The sequence below is a fragment of the Selaginella moellendorffii genome, unplaced genomic scaffold (genome assembly GCF_000143415.4).
Source record: "Selaginella moellendorffii unplaced genomic scaffold, v1.0 SELMOscaffold_54, whole genome shotgun sequence".
NCBI lineage: Eukaryota > Viridiplantae > Streptophyta > Lycopodiopsida > Selaginellales > Selaginellaceae > Selaginella > Selaginella moellendorffii.
Genome location: NW_003314315.1, coordinates 1286695 through 1310259, shown reverse-complemented (window position 1 = coordinate 1310259; position 23565 = coordinate 1286695). Strand labels below are relative to the sequence as shown.

General features: G+C 52.2%; 11 protein-coding genes across 14 annotated transcripts; 5 read left to right on the top strand and 6 right to left on the bottom strand.

Moving 5' to 3' along the window:
* The first annotated feature begins 2 nt into the window (after positions 1-2).
* Positions 3-3729, top strand: LOC9661453 (alanine--tRNA ligase, chloroplastic/mitochondrial). Its single transcript, XM_024687508.1, has 12 exons — positions 3-257; positions 319-536; positions 599-777; positions 833-911; positions 968-1102; positions 1167-1316; positions 1375-1485; positions 1538-2452; positions 2508-2780; positions 2842-3051; positions 3101-3255; positions 3306-3729. Exons 1-12 carry the CDS (start codon positions 23-25, stop codon positions 3643-3645), a joined length of 3000 nt encoding a protein of 999 aa, XP_024543276.1. The 5' UTR covers positions 3-22; the 3' UTR covers positions 3646-3729.
* On the bottom strand, positions 3672-4980 carry LOC9661452 (ATP-dependent Clp protease proteolytic subunit-related protein 4, chloroplastic). Its single transcript, XM_002982548.2, has 7 exons — positions 4710-4980; positions 4453-4656; positions 4348-4403; positions 4161-4287; positions 4011-4088; positions 3825-3938; positions 3672-3769 (listed from the first exon to the last, which is right to left on the bottom strand). The coding sequence occupies exons 1-7, from the start codon at positions 4956-4958 to the stop codon at positions 3695-3697; spliced, it is 903 nt and encodes a 300-aa protein (XP_002982594.2). The 5' UTR covers positions 4959-4980; the 3' UTR covers positions 3672-3694.
* A 40-nt stretch (positions 4981-5020) lies between these two features.
* On the bottom strand, positions 5021-6440 carry LOC9661451 (protein SCO1 homolog 1, mitochondrial). The gene is made up of 7 exons (XM_002982547.2): positions 6251-6440; positions 6021-6191; positions 5871-5961; positions 5592-5804; positions 5432-5521; positions 5253-5385; positions 5021-5196 (listed from the first exon to the last, which is right to left on the bottom strand). The coding sequence occupies exons 1-7, from the start codon at positions 6386-6388 to the stop codon at positions 5076-5078; spliced, it is 957 nt and encodes a 318-aa protein (XP_002982593.2). The 5' UTR covers positions 6389-6440; the 3' UTR covers positions 5021-5075.
* On the bottom strand, positions 6416-8101 carry LOC9661450 (pentatricopeptide repeat-containing protein At1g09410, mitochondrial). The gene has a single exon (XM_024687697.1). It carries the CDS (start codon positions 8099-8101, stop codon positions 6416-6418), a length of 1686 nt encoding a protein of 561 aa, XP_024543465.1.
* Positions 8102-10035: 1934 nt separating this feature from the next.
* On the top strand, positions 10036-11636 carry LOC9661449. 3 transcript variants are annotated; one of them, XM_024687517.1, is made up of 5 exons: positions 10036-10122; positions 10176-10392; positions 10444-10517; positions 10584-10823; positions 10872-11636. In XM_024687517.1, exons 1-4 carry the CDS (start codon positions 10078-10080, stop codon positions 10773-10775), a joined length of 528 nt encoding a protein of 175 aa, XP_024543285.1. In that variant the 5' UTR covers positions 10036-10077; the 3' UTR covers positions 10776-10823; positions 10872-11636. The 3 variants fall into 3 exon arrangements, with proteins under 3 accessions (XP_024543285.1, XP_024543284.1, XP_024543283.1); XM_024687516.1 differs by having other exon boundaries at positions 10438-10517; positions 10875-11636; XM_024687515.1 differs by having other exon boundaries at positions 10438-10517.
* Positions 10799-11491, top strand: LOC112350817 (trihelix transcription factor ASR3-like). The gene is made up of 2 exons (XM_024687696.1): positions 10799-10806; positions 10837-11491. The coding sequence occupies exons 1-2, from the start codon at positions 10799-10801 to the stop codon at positions 11489-11491; spliced, it is 663 nt and encodes a 220-aa protein (XP_024543464.1).
* LOC9661448 (uncharacterized GPI-anchored protein At3g06035) lies at positions 11620-12537 on the bottom strand. Its single transcript, XM_002982544.2, has 2 exons — positions 12364-12537; positions 11620-12235 (listed from the first exon to the last, which is right to left on the bottom strand). Exons 1-2 carry the CDS (start codon positions 12443-12445, stop codon positions 11712-11714), a joined length of 606 nt encoding a protein of 201 aa, XP_002982590.2. The 5' UTR covers positions 12446-12537; the 3' UTR covers positions 11620-11711.
* Positions 12515-13974, bottom strand: LOC9661447 (LRR receptor-like serine/threonine-protein kinase EFR). Its single transcript, XM_002982543.2, has one exon. It carries the CDS (start codon positions 13965-13967, stop codon positions 12654-12656), a length of 1314 nt encoding a protein of 437 aa, XP_002982589.2. The 5' UTR covers positions 13968-13974; the 3' UTR covers positions 12515-12653.
* A 154-nt stretch (positions 13975-14128) lies between these two features.
* On the bottom strand, positions 14129-16289 carry LOC9661891 (3-deoxy-manno-octulosonate cytidylyltransferase, mitochondrial). Of its 2 annotated transcripts, none has more exons than XM_002982542.2 (9): positions 15950-16289; positions 15853-15898; positions 15708-15794; positions 15531-15655; positions 15343-15482; positions 15229-15280; positions 15057-15167; positions 14876-15002; positions 14129-14827 (listed from the first exon to the last, which is right to left on the bottom strand). In XM_002982542.2, the coding sequence occupies exons 1-8, from the start codon at positions 16154-16156 to the stop codon at positions 14910-14912; spliced, it is 861 nt and encodes a 286-aa protein (XP_002982588.2). In that variant the 5' UTR covers positions 16157-16289; the 3' UTR covers positions 14129-14827; positions 14876-14909. The 2 variants fall into 2 exon arrangements, with proteins under 2 accessions (XP_002982588.2, XP_024543282.1); XM_024687514.1 differs by having other exon boundaries at positions 14129-14822.
* Positions 16290-16365: 76 nt separating this feature from the next.
* LOC9661890 lies at positions 16366-18846 on the top strand. Its single transcript, XM_024687512.1, has 16 exons — positions 16366-16380; positions 16433-16534; positions 16614-16745; positions 16804-16863; positions 16922-17023; positions 17079-17153; positions 17213-17331; positions 17404-17505; positions 17571-17690; positions 17750-17815; positions 17878-17944; positions 18021-18074; positions 18125-18220; positions 18269-18295; positions 18369-18404; positions 18485-18846. Exons 2-16 carry the CDS (start codon positions 16532-16534, stop codon positions 18596-18598), a joined length of 1173 nt encoding a protein of 390 aa, XP_024543280.1. The 5' UTR covers positions 16366-16380; positions 16433-16531; the 3' UTR covers positions 18599-18846.
* A 2140-nt stretch (positions 18847-20986) lies between these two features.
* LOC112350743 (zinc-finger homeodomain protein 1-like) lies at positions 20987-23423 on the top strand. Its single transcript, XM_024687513.1, has 2 exons — positions 20987-21349; positions 21642-23423. The coding sequence occupies exon 2, from the start codon at positions 21984-21986 to the stop codon at positions 23115-23117; it is 1134 nt and encodes a 377-aa protein (XP_024543281.1). The 5' UTR covers positions 20987-21349; positions 21642-21983; the 3' UTR covers positions 23118-23423.
* Positions 23424-23565: the final 142 nt, after the last annotated feature.

Genomic DNA, 23565 nt, shown 5'->3' with positions numbered 1-23565 from the left:
GTGCTTTTGCCCTCGGCCCTCCATGGCCACACATGAGCTAGGTTTAGGGCTCGCTTCCTCCGCCATGGCGATTCGTACGAGCACAGGAATTCCCCAGCAGCTCGCCTGGCACGCATTTCACGCTTGCATCGTCAATGGCAAGAGCGCCACCTCGCTCCTGCATCGGGCACAGCAGCAGCAACGTCGGCGGACAAGGCGGGCAGTGCTCCTCCTTGTCCTGCCGCCAAGCTCCCGGAGATTTACAACGTTTTCCTCATGTAAGCGATTAGAAAATTTGCTCTTGCTTGGCAAACTCAAGCTTTGTCTAGGACGACACAGCCGCAACCAGCGTCGAGACGACGAGCAGCGCACAGGAGCAAGAGCACGAGCACGAGCAGCCAGGAGTGAGTGGTGATGCCATCAGGCGAACGTTTCTCAACTTCTTCGCAGCTCGCGGCCATCATCTTTTGCCGGGCTCTTCCCTGGTTCCGGACGATCCCACGGTCTTGCTCACTATCGCGGGCATGCTGCAATTCAAGCCCATATTTCTTGGACAGGCAAGTACCGCTGGTGATTCCTTCCAGCCACACTTGACAGTGTTCTACTCTCGCGCGCACAGGTGCCCAGACGATTTGCTTGCGCTGTCACGTCCCAGAAGTGCCTCCGGACAAACGACATTGAGAACGTCGGTCGGACAAGTCGACACCACACTTTCTTTGAGATGCTTGGCAACTTCAGCTTCGGGGATTACTTCAAGCACGACGCCATTCGATGGGCCTGGGAGCTCGCAACGTCAGAGTAAGCTATAGGCCATTTGTCTTCATTGCTCTCATTCTTGCAATCCGTTGCGTAGATACAAGCTTCCTGCTGCTCGTGTATGGGTCAGCGTGTACAAGGATGACGATGAAGCTCTCGCCATATGGCGTGACCACGTAAGTGACACTGTCTTTCTCGCGTTTTAACCCAGGCAGTGAGTGCTATTTGCCAGGTAGGAATTCCAGAGGAACGTATAAAGAAGCTGGGAGAGGAAGATAATTTCTGGGCAAGCGGTCCAACGGGACCTTGTGGTCCTTGCTCCGAGATGTATTTCGACTTCCATCCAGAGAGAGGGACCGATGATGCGGTAGTTAATCTTGCTTTCTAGTCTTGCGATCCATCCGTGCTGATATTGTATTTCCGCTTACCAGGATCTTGGAGATGATACAAGATTCTTGGAGTTTTACAACCTGGTGTTCATGCAGTATAACCGGAATGACGATGGGAAACTAGAACTTCTTAAGCAAAAGAATATCGATACTGGTCTTGGCCTCGAGCGCATGGCAAGAATACTGCAAAAGGTATCTGTCGTTATTTCTCTTGCCATTTTTCTTTATTCCTCTCATCATGTTTTCTCAGGTGCCAAATAACTACGAAACAGATCTCATCTATCCTATCATCCAACGTGCTTCTGAGCTGGCTGGAGTGAATTATACAGCTGCTGACGACCGGACTAAAACTTACCTCAAGGTAAGTCCAGCATCTTGCTCGATCCCGGCCTAAAGTTTTTTGCGCGATACAGGTTATAGGTGATCACTCGCGAGCAGTGGTTTATCTCATTTCGGATGGAGTGACCCCTTCAAATATTGGCCGCGGATACATTGTGCGTCGCCTTATTCGAAGAATTGTTCGCATGGGACGGCTGCTAGGTATTCGGGGTGACGGTGAAGGGAATTCGGAAGGAACGTTCTTGCCTAGCCTTGCAAAAGTGGTCGTTAGCATGAGTTCTAACGTGGACCCGGACGTGAAACAAAATGCGGGACGTATTTTTGAAGAGCTGGACAAGGAAGAGCTACGATTTGTTCAGACATTGGAAAGAGGAGAGAAGCTACTTTCTCAGAAGCTGGAGGAAGCCGCGGCTGCCTGCAGAAGAGATGGAAGCGCCAAGCCAGTTTTATCCGGGAAAGACGTGTTCATGCTCTATGACACCTACGGGTTTCCCGTGGAAATCACCGAAGAAGTTGCTGGAGAGAATGATGTCCAAGTTGACATGGCGGGCTTTGAGACTGAAATGGAGTATCAAAGGAGGCAATCTCAGGAAGCTCACAACGTGGTCAAGCTGTCAGCTGGAGGGACAGCCGCAGAGCTTACATCCTTGGTTGAGACTAAATTTGTTGGTTATACGACGCTCGAGTCTATTGCAGAAGTGCGGGCATTGATTGCTAGAGGAGGACTTGTTACGGAGGTTCGTGAAGGAGATGAAGTGGAGATCGTTTTGGATACAACTCCTTTCTATGCAGAGTCCGGTGGCCAAATTGGTGATAATGGACTGCTTGTCTGCCGGGGCGGTGAAACAGATTGCATCGTTCAGGTGAAAGATGTTCAGAAGCTCGGTAGCAACTTAATTATCCACAAGGGAATTGTTCAACAAGGCACAATGGCTGTCGGGAATAACGTCCAAGCTCTTGTCGAATCTAGTTTGAGGAGGCGTGCACAGGTCGGTTTTTTTTTCCTCGTTTTCTTTTGACAGACTCCTCCTTGGTCGTGTGTAGGCTCAACACACTGCAACTCACCTTCTCCAAGCAGCCTTGAAGAAGGTTTTGGGGTCCGAAACTTCCCAAGCTGGTTCATTGGTTGCATTCGACCGTTTGCGGTTTGATTTTACGCTGTCAAGAAAGATGGCAGAGGAGGAGGTTGTTCAAGTGGAAGCACTCGTAAACGAATGGATAAGCATGGCCGTTCCACTAGAATGGAAGGTGATGCCACTGGCAGAAGCAAAAAACAGCGGTGCTATTGCGATGTTTGGCGAGAAGTATGGAGAACAGGTACAGTAGTTTTTTCTGTGTCTTCAGCTCGGTTGAGTCCTAATACTTACTTGCATTTCAGGTGAGAGTCGTTGATGTTCCAGGAATATCCAAGGAACTCTGTGGAGGCACTCATGTAAGCAACACAAGTGAGATCCGAGGCTTCAAAATTGTGCTGGTGGAAGGCATCGCATCCGGTGTCAAGAGAATAGAAGCAGTAGCCGGCGATGCTTTTATAGACCACATCTTCGCACGGGAGAATGCTCTTAGGCAAATATGCTCCTCACTCAAGGTATCATGCACGTTACTTCGTGTCACACTGACTTGCAAATGCTATTTAGGCCAAGCCAGAAGATCTCCCAGCCCGAATATCAGGCCTACAAGACGAACTCAAAGCTCTGAAAAGCGACGCAACAAGCTTGAGAGCGAAAGTCGCCATTGCCGAAGCCGACGTGTTAACAGGCAGAGCTCTCCTAGTTGGTCCAGGAGGTGTAAGGTAGCAAAACAGTCTTTCTTTTCTCAGGCTCTTGACACTTTGGTGTGCAGGATACTAGTTGGAGCTTTGGAAACTACCGACGTGGATTCACTTCGTGCAGCGGTAGAGCACTGTGTTGCACTTCACGGGGATCCCTCGGCAACTTTACTAGGAGCATGCACTGAGGATGGCAAAGTTAGCCTGGTTGCGGCCTTCAGCCCGAGTGTAGTAAAGCACGGGCTTAAAGCTGGAGCATTCGTGGGGTCTGTTGCCAAACTCTGTGGTGGAGGTGGAGGGGGTCGACCAGATTTTGCTCAGGCTGGAGGTAAGCTCCCAGACAAGCTTCCAGGTGCGATAGAAAAGGCGAAGGCCGACTTGTTAGACTTACTGGCGGGCTTTCAACTGCCGTGATATAGCACATACTTGTCTCTGCACCATGTCAAAAACTGTATAAAATTGCTCACTTGAGAAGCTGCGCTTGTCGCAATTGATCTACAACACCTTTGGACTTCTCTCCTTTCTCAGTTCTTAGTACCTGCTCATCCACACGAGCATATCAAGTATAAAAGACACAAGAAAAGCCTCCTTACCTTGTCAATGAGTCCATAATCAACAGCCTCGTCCGGGCTGAAGTACTTGGGACGACGGATGTCCTCCTCGATCTTGTCTGCAGGTTGGCCTGTATGCCTCTCTAAAAGCTCAACCTGGAGCCCAAAGGCTTTGTTAGTCACGTGATAGAAAAAAAGAAAAACATATCCATCCATCCTCTTACGTACCAAGTCTTTTTTCAAGTTGCGAACTTCTCTGCGTGCAATATCGATGTCAGTGGCCTGCCCCCGAAACTGTGCAATAGGCTGCCATGCTCAATCCAAATGGAAGGAATCAGTGCCTCCAGAAATAAAAAGAAAAACGAAGAGAAAAGCGACCTCTTTGAGCATGATGGTGGTCGAAGGCAGCGCAGATCGATTTCCTTTTGCTCCAGCGGCTAGAAGCAACGCAGCCTCACCCCACGCATTCCCAACGCAGAGAGTGAATATCGGCGGCTTCACGTACCTGGGGACCAAAAGCACCATGAGAAAAAAACAGACAGAGACAATCACGCGAGACACTTACTGCATGGTGTCATACATTGCCAGCGCCTCCGTTTCATATCCCAACTTCTCTCCATCCTGACGAGCGAAGGAAACGAGTGAAGAATAACAGGAGGCATCGAAATACCTTGGTAGTGCCTGTCGAGTTGATGTACATGTAGATTGGTTTCTCGGGATCCACGAACTGCAAGTAGAGGAACTCCGCCATGATGAGCTCCGTGACTGCTGGAACCAGTGACATGCCCAGAAAGACAATCCTGTTGTGGAAGAGATAGGATGGGAGATCGGGGGGCGGCTGTGCCGACGCGTCCCCTCGGACAAAAGGAATCACCTGTAAGAGAGAGTGTGTCAATTCAGAGGAGAGAAAGGAGTATCACTACTGACCATGGTGACTACGCCTCTGCTACCGCGTTTCTTGGTAGAGGAGAGCAGCGGTGATGAGAGTGAGAGGCTCTGCCCAGCGAACAAGCAGCATCTACTTCCTCCTACAAGCGGCTGGAGGAGCTCACTTCCCAAACTAAGCCTCTTCTTCGTCTTGCCGCCCGCCACTGCCCCTCCAAACCCATCCTTCCTACCGCTGCAGCTTCCACACACAAACCAATTGCGCTGGCCGAGACTTGACAAGCCCGCCATTGAGCTACAAACCCTCCTCGGTTTTCCTTCTCCACATTATACTAAGCCTTAAAACACCCCGAGGAAGAACTAGAACTCTTTTATCTCTTCTACGCCCAAAACTTTCCTAGACATGGTTTAGCTCCGCTTCGTCTTTCCATGATTCTTCACCTCGTCCATGATTCCCTGCGACAGCTCGTCCACGGTGTAGTTCTTTCCAAAAAATTTCACAAACTCCATTTTCGGGTCCATGAGATACCTGGTAGACAAGCAGAGGGGAAACAATCAGCTGGAAGACTAGCAAGCAGCACTCACATTATGATGGAGTGATCCACCAGATAGTCATCGCCTTCGTCCCCAGTCTTCATGTAGTAGACCCGAAACGACTTCGCCACCTGCTTGATATCTTCGGGAGCTCCGGTTAATCCCACTAGCCTGGGATGAAACTCTGCACGCCACAAATGGATGAGAGCAAAAGACATAACCTGCGGTACCTTGCACGTATTCTTTCATCTGCTCCACCGAGTCGCGCTCTGGATCCACAGACACAAACAACGGGGCAATCTTCAAGCCAGATTTTTTATCTGCACAACCAGGAAGAAATTGCAACGCGTGAGAAGAGAGCTACGTCCCTGGAGCGCTGAAAATACCAACCTACAGCGTCGATCGCTTGCACCATCTTTTGCAGTTCGTCGGGACAGATGTCCGGGCATGATGTAAACCCGAAATACATGAGCGTCCAGTTCCCCAGGAAATCTTTCTCTGTCACCGTCTTGCCTTCGTGGTTGACGAGCTTGAATGGGCCTCCAATCGCTGCTTTCCCGACCGAGGGGCCATACTTTACGTCCATCTCCTTGTTCCTGATCGCTGCAAACAACACCAAAGAAAAGAAACGTCACTCACTTGGCGTCTCACAGCAATCACTTGACTCACCGTCCAGCGCTTTCTTCTTCTCTCGTTCAAACACGAACAGCAATGCTGCGGCTGTGGCTACCAGAAGGAAGAAACTTAGCCACGACACTGGCTGCTCCAAGAACAAAGAGTAAGCAAAGACGAGGAATGTACATCGAAAGAAAAACTTACGTTGCGGCGAACGACTTTCGCCTCGCCAGAAACTGGTGCTTCGGTCTTAGCTTGCTTGGTTTCTTCCCCCTCTACTCCCTCGGCCAAAGGTTTCTCGGCAGTAGACGTAGCATCCGCCGCCGATGACGCTGCCGTGGTTGTCGACATTCTTCTTTGGACGCCTTGAAAGCCCTGAGACAAGAAACAAATTCTAGCACGCACGTTTGGAAAAGAAAGAGGAAATTCCACACCTGGAATGCTGCCGGCGTGCCTGGGAAGAAATCCACGAGCCGAGGCGCCAAGAGACGAGAGTGATGCGACTGGGGACTGAGAATGCGGCTCCTTCCAGTGACAAGAGCAGACGCCAGCAACCTCCGCCACGCACCCATCGTGCCCGCAAAAACCCCTCAAGAACCCTAATTCGCCCCCACTGCAGCGGAGAAGAGGTTTGCCATGAGGACGTAGGCCGGGGCGCTGTCTGGATCGGTCTCGAGCAGCTGGTTGCCGATCCGATTGGCGCGCTCCATGTCGCTGTCGTTCTTGCAAGCGGCCAGCGCGCTCCCTCTCGCCACCTCGTCCGGCGAGAAAGGCATGCTGCCCATGAGCTCCTCGCATTCTCCCAGCCTCCCCGAGCGGCCCAGTGCGTCCAGGATGCTCCAGTAGTGGCACTTGGACGGAGCAATGCCGTGATCCCCCACCATGGACGTGAAGCAGTAGCATGCAACGTCGACTTGGCCGGCGTGGCTGCAGCAGCCCAACACTGTCTTGAAGCAAATCTCGTCCGCCTCCACGCCCTCGAGCTCCAACTGCTGGAACGTCTGCATGGCCTGCTTGCTATGCCCGTTCTGGGCATATGCCGCCACCATGGCCGTCCAGCTGACCAGGTTGCGCTCGCTCACTGGCAAGCGCCGGAATGCCCTGCTTGCTTCCTCCACCAGCCCATTCTGGCCGTAGAGAGAGATCATAGCGTTCCACGCCACAACGTCGCGAGCCTCCAGAGAATGGAAGATCCGGCGCGCCTCTGCCACAAGGTTCTTGTGCGCATAAGCAACGATCATCGCGGTGGAGGCAAGCAGCGTCCACTGTGGCATGCGATCGAACAAGATATTGGCCGACTCCACATCTCCGCAGTTCGCGTGCGCGGAAACGACAGCGTTCCACGACACCATTCTCCTCTCCGGCATTTTATGGAAGAGATCCAGAGCATCATGCAGCTGCCCGTTCTCGGCATATGCTGTGACAATCGCGTTCCAGGACACCACATTCTGCTCGGGAATACTATCAAAAGCTTGCTTTGCAAGTGGCAAGTCGCCATTCTGCGCAAACGCAGCAGCCATAGAGTTCCACGACACCACGTCCCGCTCGGGCATCCTGTCAAACATGACCTTGGCATTCGCAACGAGTCCCTCGTTGGCATACCCTGTGAACAATGCGGTCCAAGTTACCACACTCCTCTCCTCCATGCCATCAAACACGCGCTTGGCGTCGTCAATGCGGTTCTCTGCAATGTAACATCCAATCAATGCCGTCCACACAACGACGTCGCCTTGACCCGGAGGAATCGCCTCGATTAGAGCTTTTGTTTCAAAAATATGCCCTGCCTGGGCATTCGCAGTCAAGACAGAAGCCACCGATGCCACGTCGTGCTGTGGCATCCGATGAAACGTCTGGACCGCTTCGCGCATACGTGCAGCGCGGATAAATGCAAGGAGCAGCGCGCCCCACGCAACGACGTTCCTGGATGGCATATTATCAAATGCCCACCTAGCCCCATCCAAATGCCCGTTTTGGGCACAACCCGACAGCAGAATGCTCCACGAGAAGATGTTCTTGTTCCGGATTGCGTGGAACACCGCTGCGGCGTCCTCCATCCTCCCAAACTTTCCATACATCTGGACCAGCACATTGCACGCGAAAGTATCGTGTGGCAGCAGGTCTGAGGACGAGCCCGAGTGGAGCTCCGCGACATCGGCGGCGGTGGCGCAGCGCTTGAGCCGAGATGCAAGGCAACTGCGTTGGAGACGTGCATCTTCCCCTTCGTGTCCGGAGCGTACGAGGGCGATCTTCCTGTTGGCCTTGGCTGCTCTCCTCAGTAATCCCATTCATTTTTACAGAAGAAATGTCATAGATATCCATGTCGAATATGTCCTGCATCCTTGCAATCCTGAAAGCCTCTTGGTACACATCTGTGGAGGAAAAGTGAAAATGGACATAGAGACTCATACATCACTCCCGCCTTCTTCGCCTCCCAGATCTCATTCATGTGGGTGTAAGACCTGATGCGTCGATTTTCCAGAATGAAGCTGATACAATCCGCGTATCGATTCGGAACTGGGTCTTGGCCAATCGCTTTCGACTCCAGCACTGCCCCAGCGAGATGGATCTGATGCAGGCGTATAGCCTCAAGGCGGACATATTCGTCGGCCCCTCTGATGCAGTGACAAACTCCAGCAGCTCGTCTTTTTTCACGGTCCAGCAATGATCGAAGTACTTTATGTGATCCGACGAAAACCCGAAAGTGTATTCGACATACAACTCATCCTTGAGCGTCATGTCAAACGGAACTAGTATTGTTTGCCCAACAGACGCTGGAATGCCCCTCAACCCCACCTTCACAATCACCTCGTCCAATATCATCGCTATGTGGGAACATATCCCCCCAACTTGCGAACAACCTCCGTAACAACACATGTCTATAAACTCCTGTTTACCTTGGCTCCAGGGTGGGAGGACAAGCTGCGTGAGTGGAGCACCACCACCCGTCTTGTGAATCCATTTGGTCGTGTTGTAATTCGGACTCCCGAAAACGGTCACAAAACCGTAGTGAGACCCAGAACATTGTTCGTCTATCAGGTGAATGACCGGTCCCTTAAACAGCTCGTTGCCCCTGTCAGAGACACCGTCCTTGTAAAACGCGATCCAGAATGGGCTAAGCTCAACGAGCACGTTGTACTTGCGCTCTGCAGCAACCTCCATGATCATGTACCACATGAACATCGACTTGCCTATCCATGGTGGCCCAGTTACGTGAACATGTGAGCCTTAAAGCACTTACGCACATAGATACCATTCCGGCATGGCGCTCCAATGCTCATCGTGTTCAAAACTCACCACACGGCCTACTTGTCTGACACTTTCTCCAAAACTCAGTCAATAGTCAAATAGCATCTGCATTCCCACACCACACAACGCTCAGAAATTAACCCACCCAGGCAACTAACTGACGAACGTCCTTAGGAGCAAGACAAGATACTTGCCAGCAGGAACAATAGGAGCAGCAGTGGTAGCAACTGCAGAAACAGGTGCACACTTGTCATGTTAAAAAACCATGGCCCCCACTAAAATACTAAAACAAGTCCACTTTGTGAACCCAACTGACGTATCAGCAGTCACACAAAAGGTTTAAGCTTTCCCATCCAAATGTATTAGAGCGTGTTATGATTCAAAAGAACTAGTGACCCTGTGATTTTGATCTCCTATGCTGGTGGAGCTCCTTCAACTGGGGGTGCCTCCTCGGGAGGAGGAAGCTGCAATTGGAGCTCCTCAAACTGTGGATCCAAAGGAAGCATATGAGTCTCGATTTGATAATCCGTAGGCGAGTTCTACCTTTCTACCAAGCTCTTCGTACAACCTTGAGAACAATTTAGAGTAAAAACATTAACCAAAGAAATTCCCTTCGAACACTTATCAACAGAAACCAGCCGCATCATAAACACACTGACGAGCTATTGTCACAGAAACCATAGCCACTCAAATCGATGCTTTCACATTCACCTAGTTCGTAGATGTATTTGCCGGCCTCCACAGACATCCAGACTCATAGACCTGGAGATAATTAAGCACCACCTTCCTTGGCTCTTGCGGATTGAATCTTTCCTCGCCCACAACCCTGCCATCGACAGACTTCACGGTAACGCAGGCCATCCCATTCCTTACACTCTTAGGGCTCATGGTTGACGGGTCAAAGTATATCAGCGCGGTTAAAGGCTAGAATATTCGTCTAACTCCTTTTACTCCTTTTTAGGGCCCCCAAGCAACCAGGTAGCAAATTTTTGTGTCCGTCTTAGAACACCAAGGGATGCCCGAGCACACCACCACTTCATCCGGAACAGGATCGCCGGCGGTAATCATCTCTCCATATTCATCAAATCATCGCCGTTTGCTTGGCATTGGCAGTACGTCGAGGTGTTTGGGTCAAACGGGCAGACATGGCGATTTGCTGCTGGGACCAAGGCGGGATTTGCCGTGCGGCGAATTCGAAGCAAGCTAGGCGAAGCTGCGCACCACATCCTTTGCATTGCGGCGTTCAAGGAGAACGAAGAGCCCGTGGAGTTTGGCCCCGACGCGGAGCTCGTTGTCTATGGCGATAACTGGAAACTAAAACTTGTCCAAGGTCAGTTACCGCTCCTTCCTTGACAAAATTAACAAGCTCGAATAGATCCAGGGCACAAGGAGATAGATGCCGCTCAAGACACTAAAAGCGCACTCGATGACAATCCTGTCCAGCAACATGCCAAAGTAAGTCCAAACTTCTTCGTTTTCCCTTTGGCTTCTTAACTTGCGCACTTAAGCTGCTACCAACAGATGCACGACTTGATTGCCGAGTTTTATCCCGGAGGCAAAGTTCCCCGAGGCTCCAAGCCAGAATTCTCAAGTGAGTACATTGGCAAGGTCTTGACAGCTCTTGCTTTGGGCTTGCTGCTTGCAGCGGCTCTAAAATACTTGCTAGAAATTCTACCACTGCTAGACTGGCAACATTTTAGTAGCGTTAAGTAGTGAAACTCTCTCCCTAGTCACTCATGAACACGTAAATAAGCTGTGGAGGTGAGCTGTTGAGGATTTGGCTTGTGGTGCTTACACCGTTGTTTGCAGCAGCCGAGAAGCGCAAGCGATCGAGGAACTGGAACATTCACGAGGTGCTGCTGCTGGTGCAAGCCAAAAAGGACGAGTGGGAGAGGACCGAGAGCAGCAAGAGCAGCAAGTTCGAGAGCGCGGTGGACAAATGGGTCAAGGTGGTGGAGTTTCTGCGGGAGAATGGGATCATGGACCGGGACCTGGACCAGTGCAGGGGGAAGTGGGACAATCTGCTGTCCGACTTCAAGACGATCAAAGAATGGCACCGCAGCGTCAAGGCAACTCCCTACACATGCCTCACCAAGGAGCAGAAGAAGCAAAACAAGCTGCCTGCCTTGTTTGACACCCGGGTGATTGATCTGCTCGAGAGCTTCTATGGCACCCGGTCCAAGTTGATGGTGGCGGAGGATCATCACCAACAACAGAGACAAAGCTACACCGCCACCAACAATAACACCAACACTAACAGCAACAACATGAGCGCGGTTGAGACAGCTCTGGCCATTGCTGCTTGTGCGACGACTCCGCCATCAGCCACAGCTACTACAGGGCTTGGAGTGCCCCACAAGAAGATTAAATCTAGCACCACCAGCAGCAAAGACAACAGCAACAACCACATCAGCGTCTCTGGCAGCTGATATAAGCAAACCACATCGATCTATTCCGGCAGGTATAAACAAACACACGGCAGACAAAGATGTTCCACCACACTGAGAAAGGTGGCGATGGATCACCAAACAACACTAAAAGCTAAACAGGTTCGTTCTTTCGTCATCACCAAAATCACTAACCGTCTTCTACGCTCGCTCTATAGCTTAGATTACAATAACAAGATTGGAATGGACGAGTGTATTCCAATCACGAGAGAGACAGGAGAGCTGCCCCAACCACGACGATAATCGGCACGAGCGACAGTAGCTGTGCTCCTGCTGCCGCCGCCGATGCCTGTGACTGGTTGAAATTGGCGTTGCTAGCCTTGGTTCCCAGAACCAGAACGAACCAGGCGTCTTCGTTGCCGATTCCAATGGAGGAAAAGTCGGACGAGTTGATGAACCTCTGGTACTCTTGCGAGCGCGTAAGGTTTTGGAAGGCCGTGCCGGCAGCGTCGGAGGAGGCGGGGATGCAGTCGACGAGGACCTGACCACCGGTGGTGTTGGCGAGGTCGAGGCGGCACTCGGCGAGCATGGAGGGGTAGTCGGGGAAATCGGGCGTGAGGCCAGGGGATGTCTGTGCCTCGGTTACGTTGTCGCATGGCATGTGCTGGAAGTGGTCAGCCAACTTGTCCGCCAGACACGAAGCTCCCGGGTTGGGCGACAGGAGAGGCGCCCCCAGGTTGCTCCGGTACATGTTGATGTCGTTGAGAAGCTGGCTCTCCACCGCATCTGCGCATTGCGCGATCATCCATATCATCCAGGAGGCATGAGACCAAGTTTGAGCCATTCTAGCGATAGAAAGAGGGCGTATTGCAAGAAGTAGCGAGCAGATCTAGAGCTTGGCAGGAAGAACTTACCGTCCGAGCGAACTCTCAGCAGCGCCAACGAAGAAGCGAGCAACAACAGGGGAAGCGCCAATGCAGGTGATGCGAGCGCCATGAATGGATCTCTCCGCGCGCGACGGACGTCCACCACCGACAGACTACGCTATATCGTAGGTAGCCGCGATACAGGAGAGGTGTTCGATTCCTGCTAGAAAAATTACAACATCCACGGTGGCGGCGACGGTGGTGGCGCGGTGGCGGTGGTGGCGGTGGTGGTCGTGGTGGTGGTAACTTGGAAGACGTAAAAAAGTATACTACTAGCTCTAGCTACATTGGGTGGCCGGCCTTTGAGCTCCACAGAAGGGGAGGCTTGGTGGGCAGCTATGGAGACAATTGTTAGCAAAGCTTGCGGAGATGAGGGTGGCGGAGGGCGACCAGGTGAGGAAGGGAAACGGGAGTGCCCCCACCAGCAAATTCCCATCCAGGAAGAGCCGCCGCAGTGGCTGGATCCCCACCGCCGACTCCACCGCCTTGATCGCGTACTGGAGCGGGATGGTGCCGCCCAGCATGTTGCCAGTGAGCGATAGCGACGACAGGCGCGGCAGCTCCGCCAGAAATGGCGGCAGCGGCCCGCGCAGCCTGTTGTGGCTGGCATCCAGCGCCACCATCTTGCTGCCCAGCACCACCAGCGGCATCGCCGCCAGGCCGGGCGTCTGGATCCACTGGAACGCGTTGCCCGCCACATTCACCTGCTGGAGCGAGGGATGGAGGAAGATGGAGTCGGGGAGGGCGCCCCACAGCGCGTTGCGGCTCACGTCCAGCACCTCGAGGGCCGCCATGTCGCCCAAGTTGGAGGGCAGCTGTCCCGACAGGCGGTTGTCGCGGAGGGAGAGGCGGACGAGCGACGGCGGCAAGCGGCCCGGGAACGGCCCCGTGATCCTGTTGCTGCTGGCGTCGAGGTACAAGAGGCTGGACATGGCGGGCATGGCGATGGGGAGCTCGCCCGACAGGAGATTGGAGTAGAGGTCGAGACGGCGCAGGGACGAGAGGCGGGAGAGCGAGGCCGGGATGGTGCCGGACAGCGCATTGCGCGCCAGGCCCAGGTGCTCGAGGGAGCGTAGCTCGCCCAGTGACTCCGGGATGCCACCCGAGAAGGCGTTGCCGCTCACGTCCAGGCGGCGGAGGCGTGCCAGCTTCCCCAGCGACGCCGGCAGCGCCCCGGATAGAGCATTCCCGGACACGTCCAGCGCCTGCAATGCAGAGAGGTTGCCGACGAAGGGCGAGAGGAAGCCGCGGTAGCCATAGCCGTCGAGCACGATGCTCGTCACTCGCCTTGGAGGCCGGGTCGAGGCGCCCTCCTCTTGCAGTTCCTCGTCGCAGCGGATGCCGCAGACGAAGGATGTGGAGGAGGTAGCGTCGCAGGGATCGTGCGAGAAGTCCCAGCTGCCCAGGCACGACGAGGAATGCAGCGTGGATGGGTCGATGGACGACTTGATCTGCTGCAGCGCCTGGATGTCCACTGCGGCTGTCTTGGCGGCGCACGACGTGGCGATGCTGAGCAACATCACCGATTCTAGAACTAAGCCCAGTGCCACCATCTTCCTCTCGCGACTCTTGTTCTTCGTCCCGGCCACCATTCCTGTGTTCTAGTTCCTTTGCCAAGCTCGCCGCTAGCCCTACTCACCCGTGAGTTGTGGCGTCCGGTCCGCCCAGTAGCAAATGCAGATGCTTTGCTCGCTAGTGCTTGTTGCTAGACAACTACCGGACAAGGAGAAAGAGAAATGAATGGGAGAAGTGATTGGATCAACACGCATCACCGTGTTTGTAGACAGACATAGCTGGCTGTCACTCACTCACAGATCAAAATCTTATCTGACTACCAGTTTGAGGCAGCCAGCCACAGCCAGCCAGCCAGCCACAAGTCACAGGGAAGTCCGAGAGATAAAAATGCTCGTAAAATGCGAGCGAGTGCTGCTGGCCGCCTCGCTCAGATAAATCGCCATCAACTCCTCATCACCTCACGGGCCACTGCTCCATTGCATTCAAGAGTCCTTGCGGTACATTCGTCGTCCACGGCCAGTGGCGCTGCATCATCTGAGAAGATGGAGGGAGCGACGAGAAAGCGGAGGACGAATAAAATCCCTGCATGCTGCTTTGCTATCACTGTGTGCCTGTATGCTGGCCGCTGCCTGGCTGGCGCGTCGCCAAAGGTTCATGTCACCACAAAGTCGCAGCGAGCCGTGGAGAATAGCAAGAGAGGATTGCTCGGCTGCCTGCGCAAGTACAAAGAGGCTTATGAATCGTCTGACGCCGGGATCAGATCATTCTTTTCTTTTCTCTTCCCCCGCGCGCCGACTTGCAATGCTGCTGCTGCGATATCCTCGCCGGACAAACGACTTTTGCTGGCTGGTTGGCTCTACAATAACTTGTCTTGTCCAAGCACACAAGCGTTTGGTGTCATTTTCACGCTTGACCTGGATGGCGATGGCTGGCTGCCCTGCGAGAAAATATTACGCACGACAGGACAGGGAAAAGAGAGAGCTACCTTTGTTTGTCATCTAAATCTTTATCGCTTCTCTTTAGGCGATGTTCCTCCCCCGCATTAGAGACTCAATGCTGGCGATGTCGCCAGGGGAATCCACACCGTGTGCATCGTGATCCACGTTGATCACCTGCAGGAAGGAAACAGAAGCGCCGCTAGAGACAAGCACAGGAAGCAAACGAACCTTGATTTTATAGCCATTCTCAATGACTTTGAGCTGCTCCAAATCCTCTTCCAGCTGAAGAGCGGTTGGCGCAATCAGGGGATACATGGACAAAAAGTGTGCGTCATAGCACTGTCATGCAAGACAGACAGAAATTCAGATCGCCGAAGTACAGCATCACCGAGAGAGCTACCTGGATGCCAAGGTGTAGTAAGTAAGGAAACTTGTCGTTGGCCACTCCTTTCCTGTGAAACAGAGAAGACGAAAAGGTGAGGACGACGTAGAGGATCCTTGCTCTCTTCCATACTTGTTGAAAGGTAGCAAACCTCGCGAGAAATATATGGCATAGCCTTGCTTGTCCACAATGCACTTGACCCTGTTCGTGTCCGAGGCATCCTGAGGCTTTAACGACGTGACTGCGGTGCTACACATGGCATCCGGCGAAGCCTGTTCAATGCCTTGAATTCAAAGAAAAAGCATCTCTTTTGCGTCTACCTTTAACGCCATCACCACCCCGTCGATGATATCCGGATCGATAAGGGGCTCATCACCTTGGATGTTGACGACGATGTCGAACTTGCGCTTGAGCCTCTTGACAGCCTCGTTGCAGCGCTCGGTTCCTAAGGTTCACTGCTCAATCCCCTCAAACCCAAAAGGAAGACCTCGGCTTACCGTTGGGACACTTCTCCGATGTCATGACAACCTCCGCGCCAAATTCCTCGCAGCATTGTCGAATCCTTTCGTCGTCGGTGGCCACAACTATGGACACGAGAGGAGAAGTAAATTGCATTGCAAGCATTGTTTCTCTTCTGCCTACCTAGAGCGTCGAGAGTCTTCGCGAGCCTGGCTTGTTCCCACGTCCTCTATCACCCCACGCACCATGAGATCAAATCCATCTAACTAAAGGCTCTCACCTGGATCATGGGCTTGCCAAGTATGAGAGCCAAGGGCTTGCCTTGGAAGCGCGAGGAAGCATAGCGCGCGGGAATGATCCCAACGACGCGCGACCGGCTCCGCCACCACATTCCTCGCCGCCACGCCATAGCTGCCGCCGCCACCCCTCCCAATACCAGCACACCCCGCACCATCCAAGATCTGCCACTGTCGCCGCTGCCTTCCATCGCGGCTCGCCCACGAATCACACGACATTGCCCATCTCTCTCCACTTGAGCTAGATCGCGATTCCAAGAAAATCCAGTCAGCGCGCCCAAGTTAGGCGTCCGAGCTGGCGTCCAGCGTGGCAGGGCGGGCCAGCAGAAAGGAGAGAGAAGAGAGAAAGAAAGCAAAAATGTGTGTATGTGTGTATGACACGGACGATCAAGTGCCGTGAGGGGGTGGTCTTGAAGTAGGCGGAGCTTCTTTTTTTTTTATTCCTCTTTCTTCTTTCTTCTTGATAGGTCACCGCCCAGCAACAGTGGTGTGTGCTCCTCTTTCGCGACCCCTAATCGTTGGATTCTTGCTGCTAGATCCATCCGGGGAGCGATCCAGGCGCGGCAATGGCAAGACCTATACTTTCTTTCTTTTTTCTTTTCTTAGCGGATCGCTGATGTGCTCGCATTTGGATTGATCGATCGCCAGAAGGTCGAGCCGGATGCTTGCGCCAAGTCCATCGCCAGAGTATGGAAGCCGAGAACGGTCTTGGTCACTGTTTCCTTCGTCATGATCACACTCTTTCTCTGTAGTTTGCTCGTCAGCGACCAATACACCAACGTAAGCAAAGCTCTGATCGTCGATCAAATCGCGTTTTTGCTTATCTTTTTGGCTACAGATCAATGGCATTTGGGATGGCTCCACGCTCATGTTTGTCTCCAGCTCGATCGCATGCCGAGTACGTATCAAACATTTTCCTTTATTCTCAGTCCGCTGTAGCGTGCCTTACCTTACAGAGCAAGAGATGTCCGCGAGGGAGCGAGGCGCTACCACGCGGAATTGTAGAGGCAGCGTCGGACATGGAACTAAAACCACTGTGGAGATCGTCCAAGAAAAAGGTAGCAAGCTATTGCTTTATGAAACACTGTACCTTTCTTTTTTGTGACTGTCTAGGCCTTGCAAAAAAGCTTGTTAGCAATCGCAGCTGGAATCCAGCAGAAACGAGGCGTGGATCAAATCGCTCGAAAAGTACGTTGCTTGGTTTCTTATGCTCAAAGCAAACCATACCTTTTATTTTGGAATTCTAGTTTCCGGTGACGAACTTCACGATAATGCTGTTCCATTACGACGGTGTCGTAGATCGTTGGAGCGATCTTCCCTGGTTCGGCAGTGCCATCCATATTGTGGCCATCAACCAGACAAAGTGGTTCGTTTGCAATTGTCGCTCACAGTCACTCTTTCTTGTTTTGAATACGTTTTTGTGTGCTGCTTGGCTCAGGTGGTTTGCCAAACGGTTCATGCATCCAGATGTTGTTTCGGCGTACGAGTTTATTTTTGTGTGGGATGAAGACCTCGGAGTAGATCACTTCCGAGCAGACAGGTTTCTCGCTAGATTATTATTCGCTTTTGGATTTCAAGACAAGTGATGAGTTTGTTTGCTTCCAGATACCTCGAAATCGTGAGGAAAGAAGGGCTGCAGATATCTCAACCGGCCTTGGATCCATCCCTCTCGTCCGAAGTCCATCACCGAATCACTGTCCGGAACAAGAAGACGAGGGTCCACCGGTGAGTATTGGACAGGGACTTGGTGTTTGGAAAACTCACGCCTTCTCACTTGTTTCCAGGAGGATCTACATGAATCGGGGAAGAGAGTATTGTGGCAACAACAGTACACAACCTCCATGTACAGGGTACTGGCGTTGTAAGGGGGCTGCTGGTATAAACTTTCTTTATTCGTCCGCTGTTTATGTAGGTGGGTGGAGATGATGGCTCCCGTGTTTAGTCGTTCTGCATGGCGATGTGCCTGGCATCTCATTCAGGTACCTCAGCTGGCCATTTAATTTCGTGGGGGACCAGAGAGTAATTTTGATTCCGAAAAATGTTGTGCTGCTCTAGAACGACCTCGTTCATGGATGGGGCATGGATATGAAGCTCGGCTACTGTGCGGAGGTCTGTCGCAGTAAATGTGCTTGTTTGTGATTCTCAAGAGCGTTTTCCAGGGCGATCCAACTAGGAATGTTGGCGTTGTCGACACTCAGTATCTCATACACCGCGGCATTCCATCGCTCGGTGGTGGAGTCATCCCCATAAAAAAGGTCAGAATCTGATATTAAAGTCTCTCTAACCTCACCTGATTCATGCAGAGCTCCGCCGACGACCATACTCCTCCGGTAAGTCGCCCGCCCGCTCCCTTTTTAGAATCGCTGCTGCTTTTGTAGCTGACCGTGGTACTTCGTCGTGCAGCCGGCTGCTGGGTCGGGAGTTGACGCAAGAAAGGAGGTGAGTCTGTGCAGCAGTGCAAGAAATTTTTTGTCTTGCCTACCTTTCCGCCACTTACTCGGGGCGTTTGCTTGTTTCAGATAAGGAGGCGTGCCCAGGCTGAAATGAGGCTGTTCAAGAAGAGGTGGACGGCAGCTGTGAAGGACGACAAATGCTGGATCGATCCATACGACCGGCGGTCACGGAGGCAATAGCAATGATCCTAGTGCGCCATGCTCACCAAGGAAAGAAAGGTAAATACAAATGCTTTTTGGGAGGGAGCTTGTCTCACGGACCGAATCGACGAGTGTCGTAGTCCGTCCGGCCTCACGCGCCGGGGGCTGCCTGTGCTTGCTCAGTCTCCTCCGTCCGTCCGGTACTTATCGGTCGAGCCATACGGCGTCCTGACGGTACCACCACGTCTGTCATAACACCAGGTCGCGTGCAATACGCTTTGATCGTTTTTGGTGGTTTGTTTGTACGCGTAGCTTATGTATAGCTCACTTGCTTGGATCTTGCAGCCATCGATCTCTCTCGATCCATTCATCCATCCATCCACTCATCCATGCATCCATCTCGATCGATCCATTTCCACTTTCAAGTTTAAAGAATAAGTTAGCTAGCCTAGCTAGCTAGCCAGTGGCCAACACACCACGCTTGAGTTCTTGTGGGTCATCATATCATTCCTTCTCGGCTACTTGGTTACTGTACAGTTTCTAAGAGCTCCCTCCATCCATCCATGATCCATCCTTGGCACTGGCCTCAAGAGCCAGAATATTCTATGTACCTTGCTGGGTTCTAGAAAAAAATTTATAAAGTGAAGTCGCTCGCAGACACTAGCTCACAGACACCAGGAACACTAGTAAATGCGGTCAAACAAGCGGAGAGAGAGAAGACAGACGAAGGTGGACTAAATTAATTTAAAGCTTGGCTTAGAAGATGATATCTTGCTCTTGTTTGTGTCGTTGTTTGTAGTGGATCATGGGTAATTACTAGGCGAGAGGACCCCGTGATGAGATAAATCGATGGTTTGTTTGTTTGTATGGTGTGATGCCTGTCATGCAGTGCCATGCATACAATTATACACTCTTTTCTCCACTCTTTGGTTGGAATGTAAAGAGGAGCTGTAATAGAGGTGCACTTTACATAGAGGAGGAGCAGCTGTTGCTGTTGCAGCAGTTGTTGCAGGGGCGGATTGCTTGTTTGTTTTCTTACCCGTGATTTATGAAAGCATAGCAACAACAAACCACACCGCACAGCACACATACAGACACCGACACCGCCAACACAGCATCAGCAGTGCTCAGCAGCCCAGCAACAGCAGCAGCAGCAGCGGCAGAAAGCAAGTCCCCAGCAAGTCTCCCCAAAAACTTATAAAGGGCAGCTGCTCTCAGTGGAATGACACACACATACACATAGACTCTCGCTTCAATTCAAATGCTTTTGCTTCCAACGAGTGATGATAGAAACGGGACGGGCAGTGATTCAGGAAGAGGGGTCCACAAACAAGCACTTCCTCCATGGCTACTAGTATATATACATATATGTGTATATATATATATATATATATGGTGTCACTCCATCATCATCATTTCAAATCAAATCAGCAAAGAAGCAAAAGTGCTGCTGCTGCCCTGCTTGCTGCTGCTGCTGCCTCCTGAATCGTGCAGATCACTCACTTACTCACAGGCTTACTCACCCAGCATTTAAGAAAATGTTCAGCACAAGTTGAGAGGAGGAGACCCTGTGATCCTTTCTTCACTCTTTCTGGAATGGAATGGACCACTAGCTGCTGGAATCCATGCTCTGTAACTTGTATATACCATGCCATGGCATGTCAAGCCCCTCATTAAATAGGCCACCAACTTTTTATAACAGCAAAAGAGCGAAGTTCCATTCATGAATGCCATGATTGATCAGTGTTGTGATTTTGTGCTTGTTTTGCTCTTTGACAAATGTAAATGCAAATGCAAAGCTGGTGGTGGGGTGGCTTTGGCTTGGCAGAAGCTCACGGGGCGCCCGGGACCCACGAGAGGAACGTTGTACGCGCGCCCACGGACGGACTAAAAGCCCGACTCCTTTCTCTTACTACTACAACTACATGTAATTCTTCCACAAGTTTCTTCTTTTACAACAAAAAATCAAAGAGCTCGACGCGTTACATACTGTGTATACCATCTCCAGGAGTTGACTCTCTTTAATCTTTGACGGGCCTCACACACCAAGCCAGCCAAGGGTTGTTTTTGCGGTTTGAGTACGTTATGTTGCAACTAAACGAGCTCGACATGAAGCCAGAACAATAATGCCAAACTGTATAGAAAATGCAGGGAGTGATTTCCATGCTAACGGTATTTTTTGGTGGGGAGGCGAGTTGGAATCGAGCTCCGGACACCCATGGTATGGAGCTTGCTTGCCATGGCTTTATCATGGCAACCAATTATGGTTTTGACGCAGCTAAGTAAACTTGTTTAAATGTCTGTGGTACTACTACCAGTGTTTCTCTCTCCCGTGAGTCAGGAGGAGGGATCATTTCGTCTGCTTGCTTTCTTTTCCTCTTTTTTTTCTCTCTCTCTCATGGCAATGCTTGAAGCGAGCAACTCGGCTGTCCGATGAATGTACACATGGCGCGGTAAAAAAGCTTGGTTTATGTTTTCTTTCTTTTTCCTTTTTATCTTTGACACACGGGAACAAAAGAAGCATCTTTTGGATTTGTGCTCCGACGAAACAACGAGGAGTGGTCATTGTTGTTGTTGCATCAGCAGCAGCCCATGGCCAGCAGCAGGCTGTCTTCATCCTCAAATCACTTCTTTTCCTCTTCGCCTCTCATCTCCAGCTCTAATCTCTCTTGAAATCATCCTCCCCATCTCTCTCTCTTTCTCTCGAAGCAGCTGCTTCATCCATCTCTTTCTCGCTCTCTATCTTCCTCTCGACCGCTGTTGCTGCTACGGCTGCTGCATTGCTACTAGGTCGGTAACTTCTCCTTGATCACGCTTCCCATGAATCTCTTGATGATGATGATCGATCAATATGTTCATTAGCTTAGGTAGAAGCAAAAGGTTCTTCCTTTTACCCCGGCCACAGTTTCCTGTTGTAGTTTTCCTTCCTTTTCCTCCAAGTATAAGAATGTGTCAAGAGGATCAACGCGTTAGAAGAGAAGAGAGGGAGAGCTCTAGAGGGCTCGAGGAAGAGAAGAGAGAGGGAGATTTCTTTAGAAAGCCGGGCACTAACTGATTCATGAATGGGGTTTTTATGGAGCAGGCATCCAGTGTGGTGTTGGAGCAGCAGCAGCGGCGACGGAGGAATCGTGGTGTTTCAGCAGCAGCAGCCGCCAATCCGGATCCGAGAGGGTGGTGGTGATGAACCAAGCAGATCTCCAACGTCGTGGTGGCGGCTGCAAGAAGAAGAGGCAGGGCTCGTCACCGGGTAAATGCGGTAGCGGCAGCTGAAGAAAATAGCGGTGCGGAATTCTACACACAACCACACACAGATGCGCTATATATGCTGCTTCCAGTCCGAGGGAGGAGTAAGCTCTCCTAACTAGCTTCGCCACGGGCGGCGCGGCCACAACAACGCTCGCTCTTTCTCTGTCGAGCAGTGTTCATGCTCCTGGGTGGCTCGCGGATTCTAGCATCGATGCAGCCCGACAGTTTCAAGGCCGAGTCTGGAGGTGACGCTCTTGCATTTGCAGCAGCGCCGCCAGGTCAGGAACCACAGCCTCCTCCTCCACCTCTCCACGACAGGCTGGTGGGAAGGCTCGCAAGCACTCCCACAAACGGGATGCCAGGAGGAGAAGGAGACGATGGCAAGCAGCAAATCGGCAGCTTGGTGATGGTGCCGCCTGGGAAGAGCAGCGGCGGCGCCGGCGGCGCCAAATCCAAGACGGTACACTACCGCGAGTGTCTCAAGAACCACGCGGCCAGCATCGGCGGCCATGCGCTGGACGGGTGCGGCGAATTCATGCCCTGCGGCGAGGAAGGCACCATGGAGGCTCTCAAGTGCGCCGCTTGCGACTGCCACCGCAACTTCCACAAGCGCGAGGTGGAAGGCGAGCCCCTCGTCTGCGACATTTGCCACATGAACAGGAGAGAACGCAACCGCAAGGCCGCCGCCATCGCTGCTGGTGTTCTCCAGCAGCAGCAGCAGCAGCAAGGTGGTGGCCACACTCCAAGCGCACTACAGACCACTTGCAATACTGCTGCTGCTACTGCTTCCGCCTTGCCGCTTGCAGCATCCTCGGCGGCGTCGCTGGGGCCACGAACAGGCAACGCCCCCATGAGCCTGTTGGCGCTGAGCAGCCGGGGCGAGGGCGATCACCACGACATGTCGCCACTGAGCATGAAGAAGCGGTTCCGGACCAAGTTCAGCATGGACCAGAAGGAGAAGATGTACATGTTTGCGGAGAAGGTGGGGTGGAGGATCCAGAAGCATGACGAGGCGGCGGTGCAGCACTTTTGTGCCGAGGTCGGGGTCAAGCGGCACGTCCTCAAGGTGTGGATGCACAACAACAAGCATACGTTTGGAAAGAGGTCGTCTCTCGGCAGTCCCTCCTCCTCATCTATTGGTGGTGCCAACGTTCCACCCGGTCCAGGTAGTGGTGCTGGTGGTGGCGCTGCTGCTCCGCCTCCTCCGCCGCCTCATGATATGCAGCAGCACCACCACCACCACCATCTTCTCTCCGATCCAGCTTCGGTGCTCAGTCCTTCGCCTCTACACCAACATCAGCAGCAGCCCTGATGATATATTTCATCCGAACCATACGCGTTTTAAAACACGACGCTCGGGACAACCCACACACTAAAAACCTTACTGATTATGTTTTCAATTTGTCAGCAGAGCAGCAGCCTGAGCAGCGTTGCATGCATGACGACCGATTTACATTCTTGTCTATCTCCCTGGTCTTCCTCTCTCAATTTCCACCGTTTCTCTAATCTACCAGCTGCAAAAGCCCGAATTCTTTTGTCTATTTGAATTCGATTCGACATTCCGGTCTCCCGTTGTTTGCAAGTCAATCAATAATGTATCCAGGGGCGCCTTTTGAAACTTGTACCAGCCTTTGTGTTCTTCTTTTTCCCAGCAAGCTAACGGTATGAAAGTTTGAAAACTGGCCTCTCTTATAATAGTAGCGTGCATGCAAACGGAGAGGGTGAAGTTTTTAATCTATACATGGTCTTGCTTTTGGCCA